General features: G+C 37.0%; 1 protein-coding gene across 2 annotated transcripts in view; it reads left to right on the top strand.

Annotated features, from left to right (window-relative positions):
• Positions 1–20,000, top strand: part of LOC136854993 (protein expanded-like) — a 120,708-nt gene that overhangs the window by 23,691 nt on the left and 77,017 nt on the right. For both annotated transcript variants that reach the window (XM_067131676.1, XM_067131677.1), the window contains exons 2-3: positions 14,088–14,260; positions 19,093–19,192. In XM_067131676.1, the coding sequence (XP_066987777.1) occupies positions 14,156–14,260; positions 19,093–19,192 (205 nt within the window). In that variant the 5' untranslated portion in view covers positions 14,088–14,155. The remainder of the gene's footprint in view (positions 1–14,087; positions 14,261–19,092; positions 19,193–20,000) is intronic.

Raw genomic sequence — 20,000 nt, forward strand, 5'->3', positions numbered from 1 at the left:
AAAGCCTCTGACTATTGTTCATTTTTCGAAAATTGTTAAAAATATTTATCATATATATATGGCTACTGTACTTAAATTACACACTTGAACTGTATTAACCAAATACTTAGGAGGCGTATAACATGACCATGGTGACCTAATACCGCTTACAACAGACGGCTTTAGGGATGAGGTTGCTAGCTAGCCCCAGGCCTCTATAATAGCGCGTGTGATATGGCACCAGAATAGTACTATAATTCTCTGCCTCCAGCTGTGCGTCCACTCCGCGCCTCCTCTTTCCACCCAATGGCAATGCCTAACCTTCTGTGGCGAGCAACGTTTGCCTCCTCCTCCCCACCCCCTCTTTCTTCGTCCATCTCCCCTTACCCCCACCCATTCGCCCCACTCCTGTCTCTCCTCCCCCTTCCCCCCTCTCTTCTTTCCTCCCTCCGTTCCTCCTCCCCCTCCCCCCCTTCTGACGTCACGGGCAAGGTATGCGAGATGTCGGGATGTTTTTGAGAGATGGCGGTTTTACCTCAGCCCTGAGCCCCGCCTCGGCCAACGACTCCACCGGTATGTCTCTCTCTCTCTCTCTCTCTCTCTCTCTCTCTCTCTCTCTCTCTCTCTCTCTCTCTCTTTCTCTCGTTTTATATCGCATGTATGTGCGAATTTACGTGTGCTGCTTATTTTTTTTTTAATTGGCCGAAGCATTTTCCATAGGTTTTAACGTATGGGTCTATTGCTACAGGTTTAGGTCACTTGGCAACGTCGTCACATTTGAAGAATTTGAACTAATTTTTTTCCTCCGCTCGTTCGTTGGAATTTGTGTTTGTTCTTCTGTGGCGGGGAATTAATATTCCGCGGTACTGTATTGAGTTGTGTAAGTGAATCGATCGTCATTTTGATAATGCATGCGTGGTGTATACTACTGTATAAGTGAATCACTGGCCACTGTAATATACCGCTGTACTCTATGCTATTGTATAAACAAATCTTGTATTTGTAAGCTGTAGTTAATATTCTTATAGCATGGTGAGATCTGCCTTTCGAGAAGATGAAAGCCTTCTGCTTAAGGCCTATGTAGAAATTTAGGTTGAGCAGTTAGGTGCTAATGATTGTCGGAATTCGTATGTACTGGGCCTGTATGGAAAGTTTGGGTGGTGTAGGGGGCTTCCAGTGAAAGATAAAATTTGTAGCCATTAGGCCTACTCGCCAATTTCACCTTAGCGCTTTGCCTTTGCTTTACCTGTCATATATTGTTCTTTGTGCAAATATGAATTTGTTTGTTGGTACTTTATCACGCTCCTAACATTTTTTCATTTTATGCAACAAGTCTTCTGGGAATTGCAATCTATGTGAAATAAATCCTGTCAGTGAAAATTTGAAAACGTCATTCAGTGACCATGTCCTGAATACACATCCTTATCACAGGCCCATCGGGAAGGCGAAGGCAGACTCGTTATAAATTTGTCCTAAAAGTTAGTCGTATTCGGTAGGCCTATCGTAAGTTACAAATCTCTTGTCAGAGGCCTATTACATGACTGAAAATTGTTTCACCAGTCAAATGAATGGGGAAACTCATTTAATAGATCTTCGGGTGGTGGTTTTCGTCTTGTTGTAGGCCTATCTTAAGACTAGCGTAATAGGCCTATGATAACGTTAAGGATGTGATGTGAAATTTTCTTTCTTAAAAGTAGTAAAATGAACTCTTGCAGTTAGGCCTATCTTATGACATGAGCATCTTGTGTAACAAACCTATATTTGTGGTTTAGAGCCTTCTGTGTTATTTGTGATGAGTTGATTGTGATAGGCCTACCATTACAAACTTTGGTCCAAGGTGATAAATCATAATAGGTAGTCATTCTTATATAATGGGCTTGGCATGACAGCTTATAATCTCATTTTATAGGTTCATCATAAAAGTTAAAACTCATATACTGTAGGTGTACCGTGAAGGGTAAGTCTCGCAGTGTAGGCCTACTATGAAAAAGCAGCTGTTTTCATGTGGTATATCTGTCACCAATATTAAGTCTTGTATTTTGGTTGTTATTAAAAGTTGAAGCATTTATGTAGTCAGCTGATAGTTTATACATAGGCCTAGTCGTTGACATTAGTATCTTATAGGCCTATCTGTTAGTTTTCAAGTGTGTTGCATAAAATTTCGTAATTATGATATTAGTAATTACTCGGCAGTTGGAGTATGAATGCGAGTGACAGTTGGTGTTGAGAAAATCAGTATATTTTTACTTCAATGTAATTAATTTATATTGATGCATTTACAGTGGTAATAGAATAAAATGCATAAGTGAGGAGAAACATAGAATAATAGTAAATAATAACAGGTTTATGTATAGCAGCATATAATCTAATGAAATATGCCTAGGAGATTTATATTATATATTATTTATTTTGCTTTAAAGGAAGCCCAGTCATGTAAGATGCATGTTAAGGGACTTTACCCCTTAGATGAAAAGATGAGTTTCTCATCAACCATGGGATAAAGCCCAGTAACAATCTTTTTGCCCGTCTCGGTTCCAGCACTTGAATAACGTAGCCAAAACATTTGGCTGGTGTTCCCAAAGAAGGTGTGCTTCCACCGCAGGCATTAAGTACCTGCCTGTCTGAATGACTAATATACTTTAATATAAATATATATATATTTTAATATATTTTATAATATTGATCTTGAGTCAGTGATTTTCCTGATAAAAGCCTTAAAATTACCTGCCGTTGTATAGTGAGTAAGGGAGCAATTGGAATGTTTAGTATTAATATGCTAATCCTTCTTTTTTACTTAGATAAATGCTTTTTTAAATTTTTTTGTTCCTCCTTTGTGTGTGATTCAATGTACAACATTTGTAGATTTTATTCTATTCAGGTTTCTTTTTTTTTTTTTGCTAAGGAGTGCCGAGAACTGTGACCTATTGACTCTCTATCTCTATTATTTTGAAGATTATTACTAAATCAGTCTGATACAATGATCTATCTCTCTCTCTCTCTCTCTCTCTCTAAGTGAGCCCAGTAACGGTTTTTTTTCCTAGTTTGACTCACTGTGATGTTTGTTGTTGATATGAATTGTTGATATTGCGTCATTGTGTCTGCTTTTCATGCGTATGTTGAGCTGTATATCAAACAATCTCAATTTTCATTGACGCAAAGGCTATGCGTTTTTTTTCTTTTGAAGACCAAATAAAGCCTATTTACGCTGCCTTTGTGTTTTTTTATTTTGAAAATTGACTCGATGTTGTACTTGCTTACGGGATGCGCTCGTTTTTTGTCGTTTGTTTCATTAGTAAACGATCCAGGTTTTTGTAGATGTACGTGCAAGCAGTCAGTGTTGCCATGTTTGTTTTGTCATGTACCTGATTTTGTTGTGCGTGTTTTATATGCTTGCGATTGGAGTTTTTCTTATTGACACATGCGCAAGTCTATATTTTTTCAACTTATATTTGTTGTTTATATTGTAAATATATGCGTTCATGTATACGCTATGTATATTGTTTATATATTGCGTTGTATATTATCCAAGTTTTTATCCGTATGAATAGACAGTCTATTCATACATATAAAAACTTGGACAACATACATAGCGTATACATGATCGAATATAATTACATAAGCAACAAAAATATAAGAGTTAAAAATATATATAGATTTGTATTTGTCGTTTTTATAGATGCGTATACGCAGTCCGTATTTTTGTTGGGTATGAGGACCGTGCAAAGCCTATTTGTACTGCCTTTTGTGTTTGTCAAAGGCGGTTACCCCCAGAAGCTTCTGTTTGCTTGTACCTGACGCGTGACGGTTTTCATAGTAATGTTTCTCCCTGTAGTTCGGGTTTTAAGGTTTCAGTAATGGTCTCTCCTCTCTCTCTCTCTCTCTCTCTCTCTCTCTCTCTCTCTCTCTCTCTCTCTCTCTGTCGTGTGGTTTTTGCTGAAGCATATATTCTGACTTCCTTTGGATTATTATCTCTCTCTCTCTCTCTCTCTCGTGTGGTTTTTACTGAAGCATATCTTCAGACTTCCTTGGGATTACTCTCTCTCTCTCAGACTTCCTTGGCATTACTCTCTCTCTCTCTCTCTCTCTCTCTCTCTCTCTCTCTCTCTCTCTCTCTCTCTCTCTCAGCGTTTACTAAACCATATCTTCAAACTTCCTTGGGTTTACATTACTCTCTCTCTCTCTCTCTCTCTCTCTCTCTCTCTCTCTCTCTCTCTCTCTCTCTCTCTCTCTCTCTCTCTCTCGTTAAGAGAATTTATGGAAATAGAAGCGATACCTTCTGCAAAGAAGAGATTGAAAGCGAGAAATCGACGATAAACAAACAAACAAACAAAGATTGATTGTTTTAGTCAGATTAAGTTGATCTCTTAACCCCTAAAGAAACAGTAAACCCATTAGGTAATGGAAGTATATATATATTTTTTTGTAAATTACAGCTAAAAATGATGCCATCCACAATCAAGGCAATTTATAACATGTTAAACCATTACTCTGACAAAATAGAATGTGGAGTTGGTTAATATAAGCTATATTCTCTCATATTAAGCTACTAATTACCCTACAACTTTTTTTTTCGCTTTTTCCCTACTACTACTACTACTACTACTATAATAATAATAATAATAATAATAATAATAATAATAATAATAATAATAATAATAAAGATTTTAATCGAATGTACGGTAATCACAACAAAACTACCCTTACCACTAAAATATAGAAGATAAATGTGTTTCTTTGTAAAGGAATCTACTTACAAAAAAAACAACATGAAAAAGACATAGCATACGGAATAGTCTAGCATATTTTTTTCTTAATGCAAGGTCACTGTACTACTAAGTTCCTGGTGACCTTTGGCTGCTTCTAAGGTCCGACCCTTGGTATTTTGAAGCTTTTGATTGATAAAAGGCCAGAGTTTTAGCAGTCTGGCCTATATTATTATTATTATTATTATTATTATTATTATTATTATTATTATTATTATTATTATTATTATTATTATTATTAAAATACAGAAGGAAGAGATCTCACTTACTAAAAAAGAAGAAGTAAATTAATAAATAGATAAAAATGTATTAAAATGCAAGGAGACTAGTATTAGGGTAGTAATGCATTGCGTCTTCGCTTGAACCACGAAAACTTCTGTTTCATAATATAGGGTTTTTTCCACGTTTTAAATGATTTGAATGCAGCGTTTGTTTCGTAATTTCCTAAAATATTTTTCTATTATTGTTTTCATTGTATTATTACTATTCTGTTGTGTTTTTTCTTATAATAATTGTCCGCCATATTATCTATTCATATTGTTAGTCAGTGGCCGTTAGGCGTACCGATGCCCTACTGTGTGGTATGTCTTTGCTATATTTTCCATACTGTTTCTCATCACCATCAATGATGGCAATATGATACAGAATCTCTACTGTCTCCTGTTGTGTACTACAGGTATTATTATTATTATTATTATTATTATTATTATTATTATTATTATTATTATTATTATTATTATTATTATTATTATAGAATACAGTGTCTGTCTGGATGCCGTTTAGATATTCAAACCTATGGCTAGAGGGCCTTTCAGTTCAATGAAGATTTATTTGAAAGAGGTCCTTCTTTCGAGATTATTATTATTATTATTATTATTATTATTATTATTATTATTATTATTATTATTATTATTGCGAAAATACCTTTATTATTCTTTTTTGTTTACGTGTACTTTTCCACTGCTTGTGTTTTATCTACCTCGTGTATTTGTGTATAGCCATGCATTGAAGTAAATTTTATTATTATTATTATTATTATTATTATTATTATTATTATTATTATTATTATTATTTTCAGTTTCCTTTTTTAATGTCAGCCACTGTCAAGCAACCCTAATTTTATACTCTTGCCATTTGCTTATTTAATTGTTTTCATGGTTTTGGGTTTGTGATTTGAGATAGTTGAAAATATCCTGAAGTTAAATGCTATTGAAGTGATTTATATTCTGTTGAGATTCTTTTAAGGACTGATACCGAAAATATACTCGTCTCTTGTATTTAATTATACTCAGTCTGGTATAGGATGATTGAGAAAGAAGGAGTAAGGGGTGGAGGAGGAGGAGGAGGAGGAGGAGGAGGAGGAGGAGAGGAGGAGGAGGAGGGAGGAGGAGGAGGAGGAGAGAGAGAGAGAGAGAGAGAGAGAGAGAGAGAGAGAGAAAATGAATTAACCTGCTTAGAAATCGTGCGATACGTTTTATATAAACTTAGTTAAATACTGCAGTTAGAGTTACTGTAGTATTAGGCCTAGAGTCTACAGTGCCATGAGAGAGAGAGAGAGAGAGAGAGAGAGAGAGAGAGAGAGAGAGAGAGAGAGAGAGAGAGAGAGAGAGAGAGAGGCTGTTTACTAAAGGTTGTCGAGATCAGGTCGAGGAATGAGTGAAGTCAAGAATGCAAGCGTATGGACGAGTTGCTAGTCTGTCGTGGGGGGTGGTTGGGGTTGGGGGGTGGGGGGTCAGGTGATAGAGAAGATTGGGGGATGGGATTGCTAGATCTCTCTCCTCCCTCTCCCTCTCCCTCTCCCTCTCCCCTTCACCCAGATAGTGTCATGATCGAAGCATTCCGAGGGCCTGACTCATATCCAGTTACTTATACTTTATTCTAGTACTTATATATATTTTACTTATCTCCTTTATTACACGTTTGGGGTTGAGACTCTCTCTCTCTCTCTCTCTCTCTCTCTCTCTCTCTCTCTCTCTCTCTCTCTCTCTGGTCGATCTTTTTCCTCTCTCGCCCCCTTGTTACGCATTTTCACTGTCTCTTTCACTCACTATCTTCCTCGCATTCACTCAGACATACCAATCCACTCGGCTAATCACTTTCCCCCTCTTTCAATCTTGCCCGTCTCGTCTTGAGTCTGTCTGTCTGTCTGTCTGTCTGTCGCTTATTTCTGGGATTTTGGATGTCTTTATTTGTTTCTGAGTCTTCATTCTGTTCATATGTGTAATCGTCTCTCAATTATATTTATATTTATATATGGTTTACTCATCAATAAATTCCTATTTCGTCCAATTGAATCTGTCATTTATTTTTGTATGTTTTTATTTCGTCAATAAATTCCTAATTACGGTCTGTTTTCATGTATATTTAGGTTAATAATAAAATTATTTTATATTTCAATATTTCAGTCCGTATGTTCGCTTCATCGTGGGTCTGATCACTTGTGACGATCATTGTTGAATTTGAAGCAGACTTTGCGAGTCTGATGGGAACGGCATTGACTCACGATATCTATTCATTAATTTATTAATTTATTTTTTCTTTTAATAAGCGAGATCTCTTCTTTCTATATTTCCCTTTACTTCCTCTTACTACTTCCTAATGGACGCCATATTCTTTGGAAGCCTGAATTTTATTTTAAGTCAGTGGCCCCTTTGGTGGGCTTGTTCCATGTGAATAGGGTTTATCTTCTGAATAATAATAATAATAATAATAATAATAATAATAATAATAATAATAATAATAATAATAATAATAATAATAATAGTAATAATAATAATAATAATAATAATAATAATAATAATAATAATAATAATAATCTGTGGAGCATCACTACATTGTGATCGAAAATAAGTAGTAAAAAAGCCTGTATCTTGAAAAATACAGTTTATTAGTTATATAATTGTGACTTTTATTAATAATAATAATAATGATAATAATAATAATGATAATAATAATAATAATAATACCCTAAAAGCCAACAGCGTGGTTGGGTATGAATAAAAAATATATATAACCATTAAACTCATAAGTCAAAAGTTACATCACTTCTCGGACCTCATTGCGACCCATGGCCACTCCCATGAGTGGCTACGGGTCCATTTCCATAATCTGTAAGCAAGCCCTTGCCCCCCACAGACTGTCAGTCACGAGAGCTTACATTTATAAGTCAAATCAGGCAATAGCAAACATGCCCCATCATCCAACTATTTTGGTTATTTCGTTTTCGTCATTCCGTATTTTAACCTTCATTTTCATTTTATTGTGTATCGATTTATCTCCTCTCCATCGCTCGAGGTTTTTGTCTTGTGTTCAAAGAATGTCATTGAAATTATTTTGGCAGGAGAGTATCACGTACACAGTGACTCAGGTTCTGGGATGTTTGGGTCGCATCAGAGAAAATGATCGATGTGTTATGTATACAAGCAACGCACACTTGCTCTGTTGTTGGAAGAATTTATCATTTTTATCAGCATTAGTATTTGTTTTTCTTTCACTTTTGCTGAATATTGCCTTTTGCGCCTTTGACATACAAAGTAGCCTGATAGGCCAGTTGTATTTTTTATTGTTGCAAATAGACAGAAGTAGAAATCAGTGGCATTCTTTGACAAAACCGAATTTCATCTCTACCATGGTATATATATTGATAGCCTATATATGTTTTTGGTGTACAAAATAAGTTTGGTATTTAACATTCTCGACAAAAAAACAAAAAGCTGTTTTTTATGATAAGCTAAAAAGATTGGTCTTTCTTTGGTAAAAACAAAACGTTGTCACTTTGTTTTGACAAAACCAAAAAGTTGCCACTGTTAATAAAAAAAAAATTGCTTTCTTTTAATTACTTACTTGGACAAGACCAAGAAATTGGCAAAAAAAAAAAAAAAAAAAAAAAAAAAAAAATCAAGATGGACTTTGTGTCAAATCCAAAAGCTTCTGAAATTTTTTGACAAGACCAAAAAGTTTTGAGACTTTACTTGACAAGACCAAACAGTTGTTGCTGTCGTTGACCTAACCAGGTTGTAGTCTGATTTAACAAAACCAGACATTTGGTCTATCTTTAATAAACATAAATTGTAACCTTATTAACAAATTTTGAAAATTGTGGCTTTGACAGTTTAAGCAATAAAAAAACATATATAATAGACACACATATATATGTATATATATTAATATTGTTAATTTATTTACTTTTTAAAATGCCATAGCTGTGACCGTGATAGCTGTGACGTCAGACAATTCCTAAGCAATTAATCGGACCAAGAAATTGTGGCTTTCCTCAACAAAACCAGAAAGTTACGGCTCTCGGCGTCAGAGCCAAAATGTTGTGGCTTCCTTTTACAAAACCAAGTGCGGTTGGCTTTCTTTGATAAGGCGAGCTAGTGGCTCTGATAAAACCAAATGCTGTGAACGTTTTTGACGAAAAAGAAAGTTGTCTCTCTGACCAAACTAAATTGTGGATTGCGTTTCCAAAACGAGCAAATTATGACTTTCTTTAAGGAAACCAAAATTTTGTGGCCTTTCTTTTTGGCAAAGGTAAATAGTGGCTTTGATAAAACCAGAGTATTGTGTTTTTTCTTTTTTTTGCCTAAAAAGGTTGTAATTTTGTTGACAAAACCCAAAAAGTTGTGGGTTCATATGACAATCTAAGCAGTTTCTAAGTCTGGAAAGTAACTCCCTGGATGAAACTAGAAGTTACGGTTATATTTGACAAAATGACCATGTCCAAAAGGTATTAATATTTGTGGTTGTTTGCTGAGAAGCCCAATAAAAGTACAAAACTACATTTCAGTCAAAACTTGGGTTTTTTTGCTCATCATTGAAAATGTGGACTCATTCATTTCAGACACATAAAAAACTCTTAGCTTGCTGACTAAGCTTCCACAGAATAGAAAAGAAAAGCAGAATCAGAATCTGATGATGAATAATCGTCTATTTGCATCTCAGACCTCACGAGACCCATTACCGGTCACCTGAGGTATTTTGGTCTGTTACACGCTGAACGTCTGTTGGAGGCCACTTAAACAGCTTTATGAGACAGGGCGATAATTCTACCCCAAACTCTGCTCTTCCACCTAGTCCTCGGTTTGGTATGTTTGGGGAGGATGAAGATAATATCGCTGATTCTGTTGGCTACTAGTTCCTCATTGTGACCCATTGCCGTTTACAATTGTAAGAGTTAGAATTTTTTTTCGTACATTTTACATGGCAGGTATATTAACGTGCTCCTATTTCCTTTTCTTTATTCGGTCTTTGGGAGGAGAAGATTGTGACAGTCGTACATCAGGAATCGAGCTGGACCACGTGGAATGTTGAATTACAATTCGACAACAGCAGCGCAAGATGTGTATACACGTTGATTGTTGGCTGAAGGATTTTGTTTACACCAGATGCTGGCTTCATCTTCTGAATTAATGTTAAGAATGTTCTCTCTCTCTCTCTCTCTCTCTCTCTCTCTCTCTCTCTCTCTCTCTCTCTCTCTCCAGTTTAATTAGATCCTCAGCCTCCTCTCCCCCTCCCTCTACCTCTACCTCTCCTACCACCCTGCCTACCTACTTCAGCTCACCTCCCTTATCTCCCCCGTTCTCTCATCCCTCCCCTCCCCTCCCTCCATTCTCTCCACAAACATGCAGGAACTCCAAGAATGCCTTTGTTGGTGTAACCCTGAAAGTGTTGAGTTTTGTTTTTATTTCTGGGGTCGTCTGTGACTTACAGAGTTTGCCAATTGTTTTTGGATGGATGGCCACCGTTCGTTTATTGATGGAGATAGCTGAAAACAAAGTTGTGGTGTCATTGATACCCAGTGCGATTATTTATCAATGAGAAATGATTTCAGCTTCAAAACTGTAGTGTCCGTGATGCTGTCATTTATTTTTCAAGTAAATATGAATGTAATCAAAGTTGTTGCTAAATGATTCATATTTTTATTATTTAATTTGACTGTCAGAAAAAAATGTATACAAAACAGTGCTTGCAGTTGACACAAGTAAGCAAACAAAATTTCCTATAAATATGTTTTAAAGTCAAAATTTAGTATTTATTTTTTGTTTTCGGAATTTGTGATCCATCACTGCTGCTAATGGGGCTTATGCGCCCCCTGCTTCGGGCATTTAATGCTGGTCACCCTTTCAAACACTGGCCAAGAATACTCAACATTATTTATAGAAAAGTATTTGCTTTCATACTCTCGAATGAGAGTTGTTTACATATCGTTTCTCACACAGTGAAATAATATTCAACCTAATGCGCATCAAATTAGAAAATTTTTAACTAGAGATTTTTGAAGCTTCAGGTATTAGTTCAGAGAGAGAGAGAGAGAGAGAGAGAGAGAGAGAGAGAGAGAGAGAGAAATTTGCTTCATACCTCTTTTATTTTTCCTAGTATTGTATGATACTTGTTTGCCGTCTGCATCTACTTAGAGAGAGAGAGAGAGAGAAATCCATAAGCATCGTTATTTCTCACACGACTCAAAAGTAGATGCTGTAGGAGATGACGAAACTGCATCTGCCCTGCCTGTGCGACGGACTGAGGTATTATTGCACATATATTTGATTCTATACACATCCTGTCTGGCGTTCCGCAGGGCAGTGTTACGAGACCTTTGTTGTTCTCTTAGAACAAGTCGCCATCTTTACTCTCGACTTTTTAGGATAAAACCGCAAAAAGTAATGTATCTATTCACGTGTAAGGAGTTTCAATCGTTCTCAGTTTTTGTATGAAGATGAACAAGATAATTTTTTTTTTCTCTTAAGTGAGGGAAGACGCAGTTACATGACATTCATTATTTCCAGCCCCAGGAAATGTCTTCGTGTTAGCGAGCCCATTAGTCAGCCGGAAGTTGGTTTTTAGGACTTGTTTTGCTGTCTCTGCTTAGATGAATGTCGAATTAATTATAAGAGTTATTTTGTATTGCTTATTCTGCTGCTTGGCAAGTGCATATGGTATAATAATAATAATAATAATAATAATAATAATAATAATAATAATAATAATAATAATAATAATAATAATATTGAGCAATATTATCCTTAGCCTCATACACAAGGTCAAATTAACACAGCATGTATTTATCCTGGGTAAACCGTTTTAAATTATTTTCTTTGTTTATCGTGACAAAAAACGAATTTCGTGTTTATATCCCAAAACACAAAACCTTCCGTTTTCTTAACTAAAAAGATTCTTTAACGGAGGAAACCTTTTCAAACCTTTGCCACAGAAAACCTTGTTTACAGACTTAAAATGGTTTCTTTTTTGTCTTACCATAGGGTTTTAGTTTCCGTACCTTAAAAAGATTTATGTTTATCAAAACAAAGTGAACTCTGCTTTTACATCTTGACCAGGAGAGATTTCATTTTTGCACCTCGCCCAAATGAAGAAAACTCGTTTTCGCGTTGCAATAAGCCTTCGGTACTCATTAAAGTAATCGAGTTTGTGTATCTTGAGTTTTTATGTCTTTTTCTTCTGTATTAAGATCTCTGATTTCATACGGTGCAGCACGACAAGTCTTGTTCTCGTATCGACAAAAACTCTCCTACTTTATTTGAAAGAACGAACGACTAATCATTTCACTTCCCACCACACGACAGACAAACAAGCAAATGAATAAAGTAAGTCACGACTTGCGCTCGCCAAACCCTCCAACGTCCGGTTTTGGGCCGAATGAATGGAGGAAGAGGAAGGGGATGGGAGGGGATAAGAGGGGATGTGGAGGAGGAGGGGAGGCGGGGAGGAGGAGTAGGTTGGAGGAAGAAAGTCAAAGCTCCAAAAAGTTGTTTCTTGTCGGCGTTGACCCGGTCGATTTTGTCTTGTGCCAAGACTCGCTCGTTGTCTGTGTGCGTGTGCCTGTGAGGTCAAGGTGAGAGGAGGAGGAGGGGGTGTGAGGGGAAGGGGAGGATTGCTTAGAAGGAAGACGAGGGGAGGGGAATGAAAGGAGGATTGGAAGGGAGGGTTTGACGAGGAGGATTAGGAATTAGAAGGGGGTTAGGAAGGGATGGGAAGCTGGGGTGCAGGAGGAGGAGGAGGAGGGAAGGGAAGGGGAAGGGAGAGGGGAATATGAGGAGAGAGAGGGAGGGGAGCATGAAAATGGGAGAGGGGCAAGCGAAGCAGGGAGGAGGTGGGGGAAGCTTTGTATGTGGGAGTCAAGATTGTCACATTACTAGTAAATCTCTCTCTCTCTCTCTCTCTCTCTCTCTCTCTCTCTCTCTCTCTCTCTCTCTCTCTCTCTCTCTCTCGTCAAGTAAGAATTATTTTGGCCAAGAAATTCGGCTCATGTCACCTCATATTATTACTTAAGAAATATTTTGGAAATATTGTTTTCTTTTATAATAATTTATAATAAATTAGTGTAAGTAGCTGGTATCGTGCTTCTGCAGTTACCAATATTTAATTATGGAAATTGAATATTATATATACACATATATGTGTATACAAAGTAATATATATATATATATATATATATATATATATATATATATATATATATATATATATATATATACACACCTGGGTTTGATCCGACGTGAGTCATGTATATATACATATAATATATGCCACAGTATTACAAAGTGGTGCTCAGCAATCATGTTGAAGATGGACTAATTCCAACTCTCAGTACATAGTTTTAATTCAGCTGGAGTATATACAGCAGTCGAATCAGCTGATATCGCTCTTGAATGCCGAATATATCAAGTACCTATCATAGTCTGTTCCAACATAGACAGACATAGCTTCGAATCTTTTATAATATTTATAAGGAAAGAAATATTTTTGTGTAAGAGTTATTACAAAGTATGGTATATATACACATACGTATATATTATATATATATATATATATATATATATATATATATATATATATATATATATATATATATGTATATATTGAAAATAGGACCTCATTTAAACTGGTGGTATCTGGGGATATTTATTCAGGAAAAGAGTGTTACAAGCTTTCCAGGACTAACTGTCCTGGAAAGCTTGCATTTTTTCCTGAATGAATATCTCCGCTAGATACCATCCAGTTCAAATGCATGGAACACGTGTGGAAGTAATCGAGTTTAATTATTTATATATATTTTGTATATATATATTTGTGTACATTTAACACTGTATGTTGTATGTAATTATAATTATTATAGAAATTAAAGCCGGATTCTTATCACATTCTCTGTTATCTCTCCCCACCATGACCTGCCTTGCCTTGCCAATCCACACACACACACACACACCCACAACCCGACGACACCAACGCACGCCCTGCGCCCACGTCCTGAAACACCCCCCACGGTGCACCTGTGTGTGTGTGCGCGTGTGCGCGTGTGTGTGTGTGCGCGCGCGTGCCACCGGGAAGACCGCGCCACCCCCGACAATCATCATGAGCTGAGTCTGCGAAGGTATGGGGGGTTGGTAACACGCAGTATGGTCACCGGATCTGGGGTGGGCACTTCTTGCAGCGTCTCACCACACCATAAGTATGTGGCGGTTTCGTTCCTCACTCAGGAGACCATCACTTTCACCACCGAGGTAAGTGCCGGGGCTGGGGGAGGGGAAGGGGAGGGAGAGAGGGACTGCTTGGAAGAGGGATGAGGGGAAGGGGGGAGGGAGGGGAGAAAGGGACTGCCTGGAAGGGGATGGGTAGTGGGTGGGAGGGAGGGGGGAAGGGAGGAAAGGAGGGAGAGAGGGACTGCCTCGAAGGGGAGGGGTGGTAGGTGGGAGGGACTTCCTCGAAGGGGGTGGTAGATGGGAGGGGGAGAAGAACTGCCAGGTGGGAGGGGTGGTAGGTGGGAGGGACTTCCTCCAAAGGAATGGGTGGTAGATGGGAGGGGGAGAAGGACTGCCAGGTGGGAAGGGAGGGAGGGAGGGAGAATGGATCTGCCTCGAAGGAGAGGGGTGGTAGATGGGAGGGAGAGAGAGGGACTGCCAAGAGGGGGGGGATATAGGTGGGAGGAGATAGAGGCAGGTACTTAGAGTCTGAGGTATCTAGGAGGTGGACGGAGGGGGGTGGTCTCGTAGAAAGGGGTGAGGGGCTTGGGGAGGGTGATGGTAGTATTACTGGGGAGGGGGGATGGGCTGGTTAGAGGTAGAGGTACCTGGGATGTTGAGGTAGAGGTAGTAAGGATGTGCAGTATGGAGGTGTAAGTATTGAGAATATGGAAGTAGGATTGATAAAGAAGTGGAGGATAAATATAGAGGTAATGAGATAAATAGATTTTGAGGGGAGTAGAAGTACCATTGGAGGCAGAGGCACTTTGAAGAAGGTGGAGGTACTTTTGAGGTAGAGGTAGAGGCACTTTCAAGAAAGTAGAGGGACTTTTGAAGTGGAGGAAAGAATTGGAAGTTCTCTGAGTAAGATGAAGGGTACAGATGCTATTCATTTGTAAGGAGGCACAGCAGATGTTCTTTGGATGTAGAGGAAGGAAGCAGAGTATTTTGAGGGAGATAGGAGTAGAGACAAGTTGAGGGAGGTAGAGGCACTTTGGAGGCAGAGGAAGGAGGTAGACTTCCTTTTGAGATGAAGAAGGAATTCAGATTTTTTTCTTTTTAAGGAAGTTTCTTTGGAGGTGGAGGAAAGAAGTAGAATATTTTGCGGTAGTTATGGGTAAAGTCAGTTTGAGAGAGATAGAAGTACTTTGTAGATTTTCTTAAACTTGTCCTTTAGCTTTTATTTTTTCTTAGTTACTTTTCATTGATGTAAAAAAGGATATCAGTTATCTCATCCGCCTTTTAATTTATTTTTACGTTAAATGTTTGTTTCATTTTATCCAAACAATGCTTAGATGAAACTGTTGACATGTTTTAATATGTATGAACATATCCATATTCTATATTTTTCTACCTTTTATAATATCTTCACATTTTTTATCAGTTCTGGTTAGCTGTTTCTCAGTGTCAATATAACTTAAAGAATATGGTTTTAGTCATATTTTGCCAGATGTCACATAATTATAATTTTATTATTGCTTGCTATTTTCATTTCTGTTGGGTTTTGAAACCATTATTTATTGTCTGCCTGCTTCTGACTGCTGTATTTCTTTTGCATTGTTCTGAAATTTATTCACCTTTTCTTTCACACTTACAATATTTTTTTTAAAGTTACTCTCTGTCCATTCACTAATATATTTTTCAAGTTACTTTCTATCCATTCTCTATTCTTTGGAGGCTAAATTTGCCGTTTTTCTTATCTTTCATTTATTGATATTATTGATATTAAGTGCACATATTCAATGTAGTTTATGTATATATACTGTATATGTGTGCGTATGTGTGTGTGCGTGTACACAGTATGTATATATTGCCACTTAACAATGTCTATATAATTTGTACTCCCAAATAAATTTCTCTTTCACTTGAAGGCATTTTATTTAATAATAATAATAATAATAATAATAATAATAATAATAATAATAATAATAATAATAATAATAATAATAATAATAATAATGATAGTAAACTTGCATTCCACTATTTTATTTAGTGTTTTATTCTTAAAGACCTGCCCATCCATCAGATCTTTTCCGAATTCTGTATTTTCTTAGTTTGTTTTTAGAAGTTTCTTTGCTATGGGCCGATTTAAACAATCACTTGACCTCAAGTGTATGTATTGCATATTACTTATTGCTTTTAATCAAATGTCAATCGACTGTCGTGGGTCTCAGATTACAAACAAGACCGAGTAGTGAAGATCCTCGCCTCACGTGCATGAGTGTGCCCGTTGCATCCAACATACACAAACGCACACAAACACACACACACACGCACGCGACACAGGCGAGCTCGCATTTATTGCACGTTTGTGCTACATTCGACCGCCCTGTGTTCACATTAATAGACTCATTGGACAGCCATGATGAGCTGGTAAGGTCGCCTTTCCTATGACGTTCCAGTGGGTTGATGGGTTGTGTGTGTGTGTATGTGTGTGTATGTGCGTGCATGCGTGCGCGCGTCGCGGTGTGTTGTCGGCTGACCAAGGTTTTGGAATCCTGTTACTGCCAGACAAGCGATTTGTGGCGAAGTTGACTAACTTTGTTGTTTTTCCTCCCCCTCCCCCTCATCCTCAGCTTTACCCCCCCTCACCCCCTCCCAGACATCATCTCTTCCCTTGTCTAGTTTATTTTCGGCGAGGAAGGAAATTCTTTCTTGGTAATATAGTTTAGTTTTTCTCACGCTTGGAAATTAACCCTTGAACAAGGGTAGACTCTCTCTCTCTCTCTCTCTCTCTCTCTCTCTCTCTCTCTCTCTCTCTCTCTTATATTTCCGTCATTTTGGACAGTGTGCATATATATATATATATATATATATATATATATATATATATATATATATACATATATATGTATATATATATATATGTATGGAACTAATCAACACATGAGCACGTATTTCTCAGAAATAAATTCCTTACTCACATCGGGACTGATCCCCGGTCTCATAAATGTGTAGATCAGTTGGTAGCGCCCTGGCCTTTCATTTGAGAGACCGGGGTTCGATCCCGATGTGAGTCAGAAATGTTATATATATATACATATAACATTTCGATCCTTTGATTTACTCTAACCTTTTACCCCTACCATTTATTCGTATTTATAAAACGTTCTATTTTTCTGACACCACAAGTACGATCCAGACTAAGTCTAAACAGCGTAAACTTTTTACTTCCGTTCGCTTTAAACAGCCACACTTCACTGCCTTAAAGAAGAGTTGGCTCAAAAATCCCAGCATGCTCTTCCAACCTAGTTTCCGTACACACACGGCCTTCTTATATTTTGCATACTCCCAGCTGCCTTCCGTGCATCTCACATTCTGTGACTCTCTGCTTCTGTTATCTTAACACCATTCCTTATATTTACTCACAAATACGGATTGACCACTTCTATTCGTTCGCCATCCATATTAATATTTATTACTTCGCTTCCATTTACCATCATAATTTTTCTCCGATTGCTTGACTCTCAGCTTTCTCTTAATGTAAGCACTTAAAAAGTCACAGTTTCTCTTCAGTTTTCCATACCAATATTCAGTGCATCATTAACAACTAATTTTCTTATCCCTCAACCTTGCACTTACCTCAAATGTCCTCACTCTGACTTTTCACATCACTCCATCCGTCAAACTACCGAGCATCAGCCGAGATAAAACACACCCTTGTCTCAGACCCACTTTTACGCCAAACAAGTCACTCTCCAGCCCTCAAATTCAGGAAAAATGCCTCACTTCCATCATAAAAATTTTAATATCGCTCAGTACCTTATTTTCTTTACCATACATTCTCACCACCCTTCACATTGCTTATATCAGTTCATTCACAAGTGTTTATAGGTCCATGTAAACCAAGTATAGCTATTTTCTCGACTTTAGAACATACCTGTTTCACATAATGAAACCTCGAAACACCAACTCTCGCCTTCTCATCATGCCCTTCTTTTCTTCTCCTATCAGTTGCTTTGTCATGTATTTTACACTAGTCTTCTGCCTTACACCTGGATATTATATACATATATGTGTGTGTGTGTTTGTGTGTGTGTGTGTGTGTGTGTGTGTGTATACCTAAGGGCGTAACCCCGAGGGAGGCGATGGATTCACCTCATAAGGAAGAAAATCTAAAAAGATTAAGATGAACTCAAGATGCTAATATTAATAGAAATTGAAAGAGAATGGATGAATAGGTTAAGGAAATCCATAAAAAAAACGCCATAAAGTAAAGTAAATTTGCCTTTGGAGAGAGAGAGAGAGAGAGAGAGAGAGAGAGAGAGAGAGAGAGAGAGAGAGAGAGAGAGAGAGGAAGTAGTGATGGCCAAGAAGTATTTCCTGAGCTATTCCTGCGTCTGTTTTTTTTTCCTGACGTCTGACTTTCTTATTTTGGTTTTTTATTCTTTTGCTTTGCCAAACAATTTAATTAAAGCTTTTTTTTTTCGTTGGAACTGTTTTGAAGGAACATTGTAAAAATATAAGTTTCCACACACACACATGTATATATAAAAATGTATATATTATAATGTACATGTATATATATGTATATTATTTATATATCATATATATAAATATTTTATATATGTATGTATATATATACATAGATATTTATTTATTTATTTAATATTGTGCAACGCTACCAGTAACATTGTCTCTGTTTAACATTGTCTCTCTCTCTCTCTCTCTCTCTCTCTCTCTCTCTCTCTCTCTCTCTCTCTCTCACAGCAGCAAGAAGGGACAGGTCGCAATAGAAGTTAAGCCCATCACAGATCATCATTAATTGTACAGAGAGGGAGTATCATCGGCCCTCTGTTTCCAAGTAACCATAATGGTAGTGATTTTTTAAGCCTTTATTTTTTTTCTCTCCTGCTCCTGCCCCTGCCCTGCAGGTCAAGTCCCGGGTACGCGAGCTGCAGAGTCAAGTGTATGCCTGTATGCAACAGCAGGGTATGCAAGATGCTGACCTCTTCGGATTAGCCGTGACGATCGGTAAGTTTCCCCGACTTGTTCTTTTTTTGTTTTTTGTTTTAGTCGTGGTGGTGGTGGTGGTGGTATATTCTCTCTCTCTCTCTCTCTCTCTCTCTCTCTCTCTCTCTCTGTCTAAATGTGGGCATTGACTAATGGCAAAATCTTTTTTTGTGTCCTCTTTCTATGTTATAATATCCTTCATTTGTTTAGATTTATGGCTGACGTTAGTTCTAAAGTCATAATGTTATGTCACATTAAACACTTATTATTATTATTATTATTATTATTATTATTATTATTATTATTATTATTATTATTATTATTATTGAGCCAAACTTATAGTACTGTAGTTTTCTCCAGTATTATTCCTTTGTGAGATGCTTATGGTGTTCATTATTATTATTATTATTATTATTTTATTATTTTTATTATTATTATTATTATTATTATTATTATTATTATTATTATTATTATTATTATTATTAGTCAGAATATACCTGCTGCTGCAACAGAGCAAAGACCTTTTACTTAACTCACTGTGAAGTTAAGGTATTTCCTAGTATTACTGGTGCTACGGTTTATTCCAAGAATGTTAGTCTTATTACGTAAATTTTAGTAGGTGTTGATGGCAGAATATTTTGACAGATTTTTACTATTTATCTTAAATGATGACCAAGTTCGGTAACCTTACCAATTCTTGCGTAATGGCCTTGATTTCCTTAAAAGGTCAGATAATATCTCAGTCTTTGTGACCTGAAGCTTAACACTCGACCATAATTACATCGGCAACCTTAACTTTGATTTTGAAATGTCTCCATGGATCGAGTTG

Source organism: Macrobrachium rosenbergii, chromosome 30 (genome assembly GCF_040412425.1).
Source record: "Macrobrachium rosenbergii isolate ZJJX-2024 chromosome 30, ASM4041242v1, whole genome shotgun sequence".
Lineage (NCBI taxonomy): Eukaryota > Metazoa > Arthropoda > Malacostraca > Decapoda > Palaemonidae > Macrobrachium > Macrobrachium rosenbergii.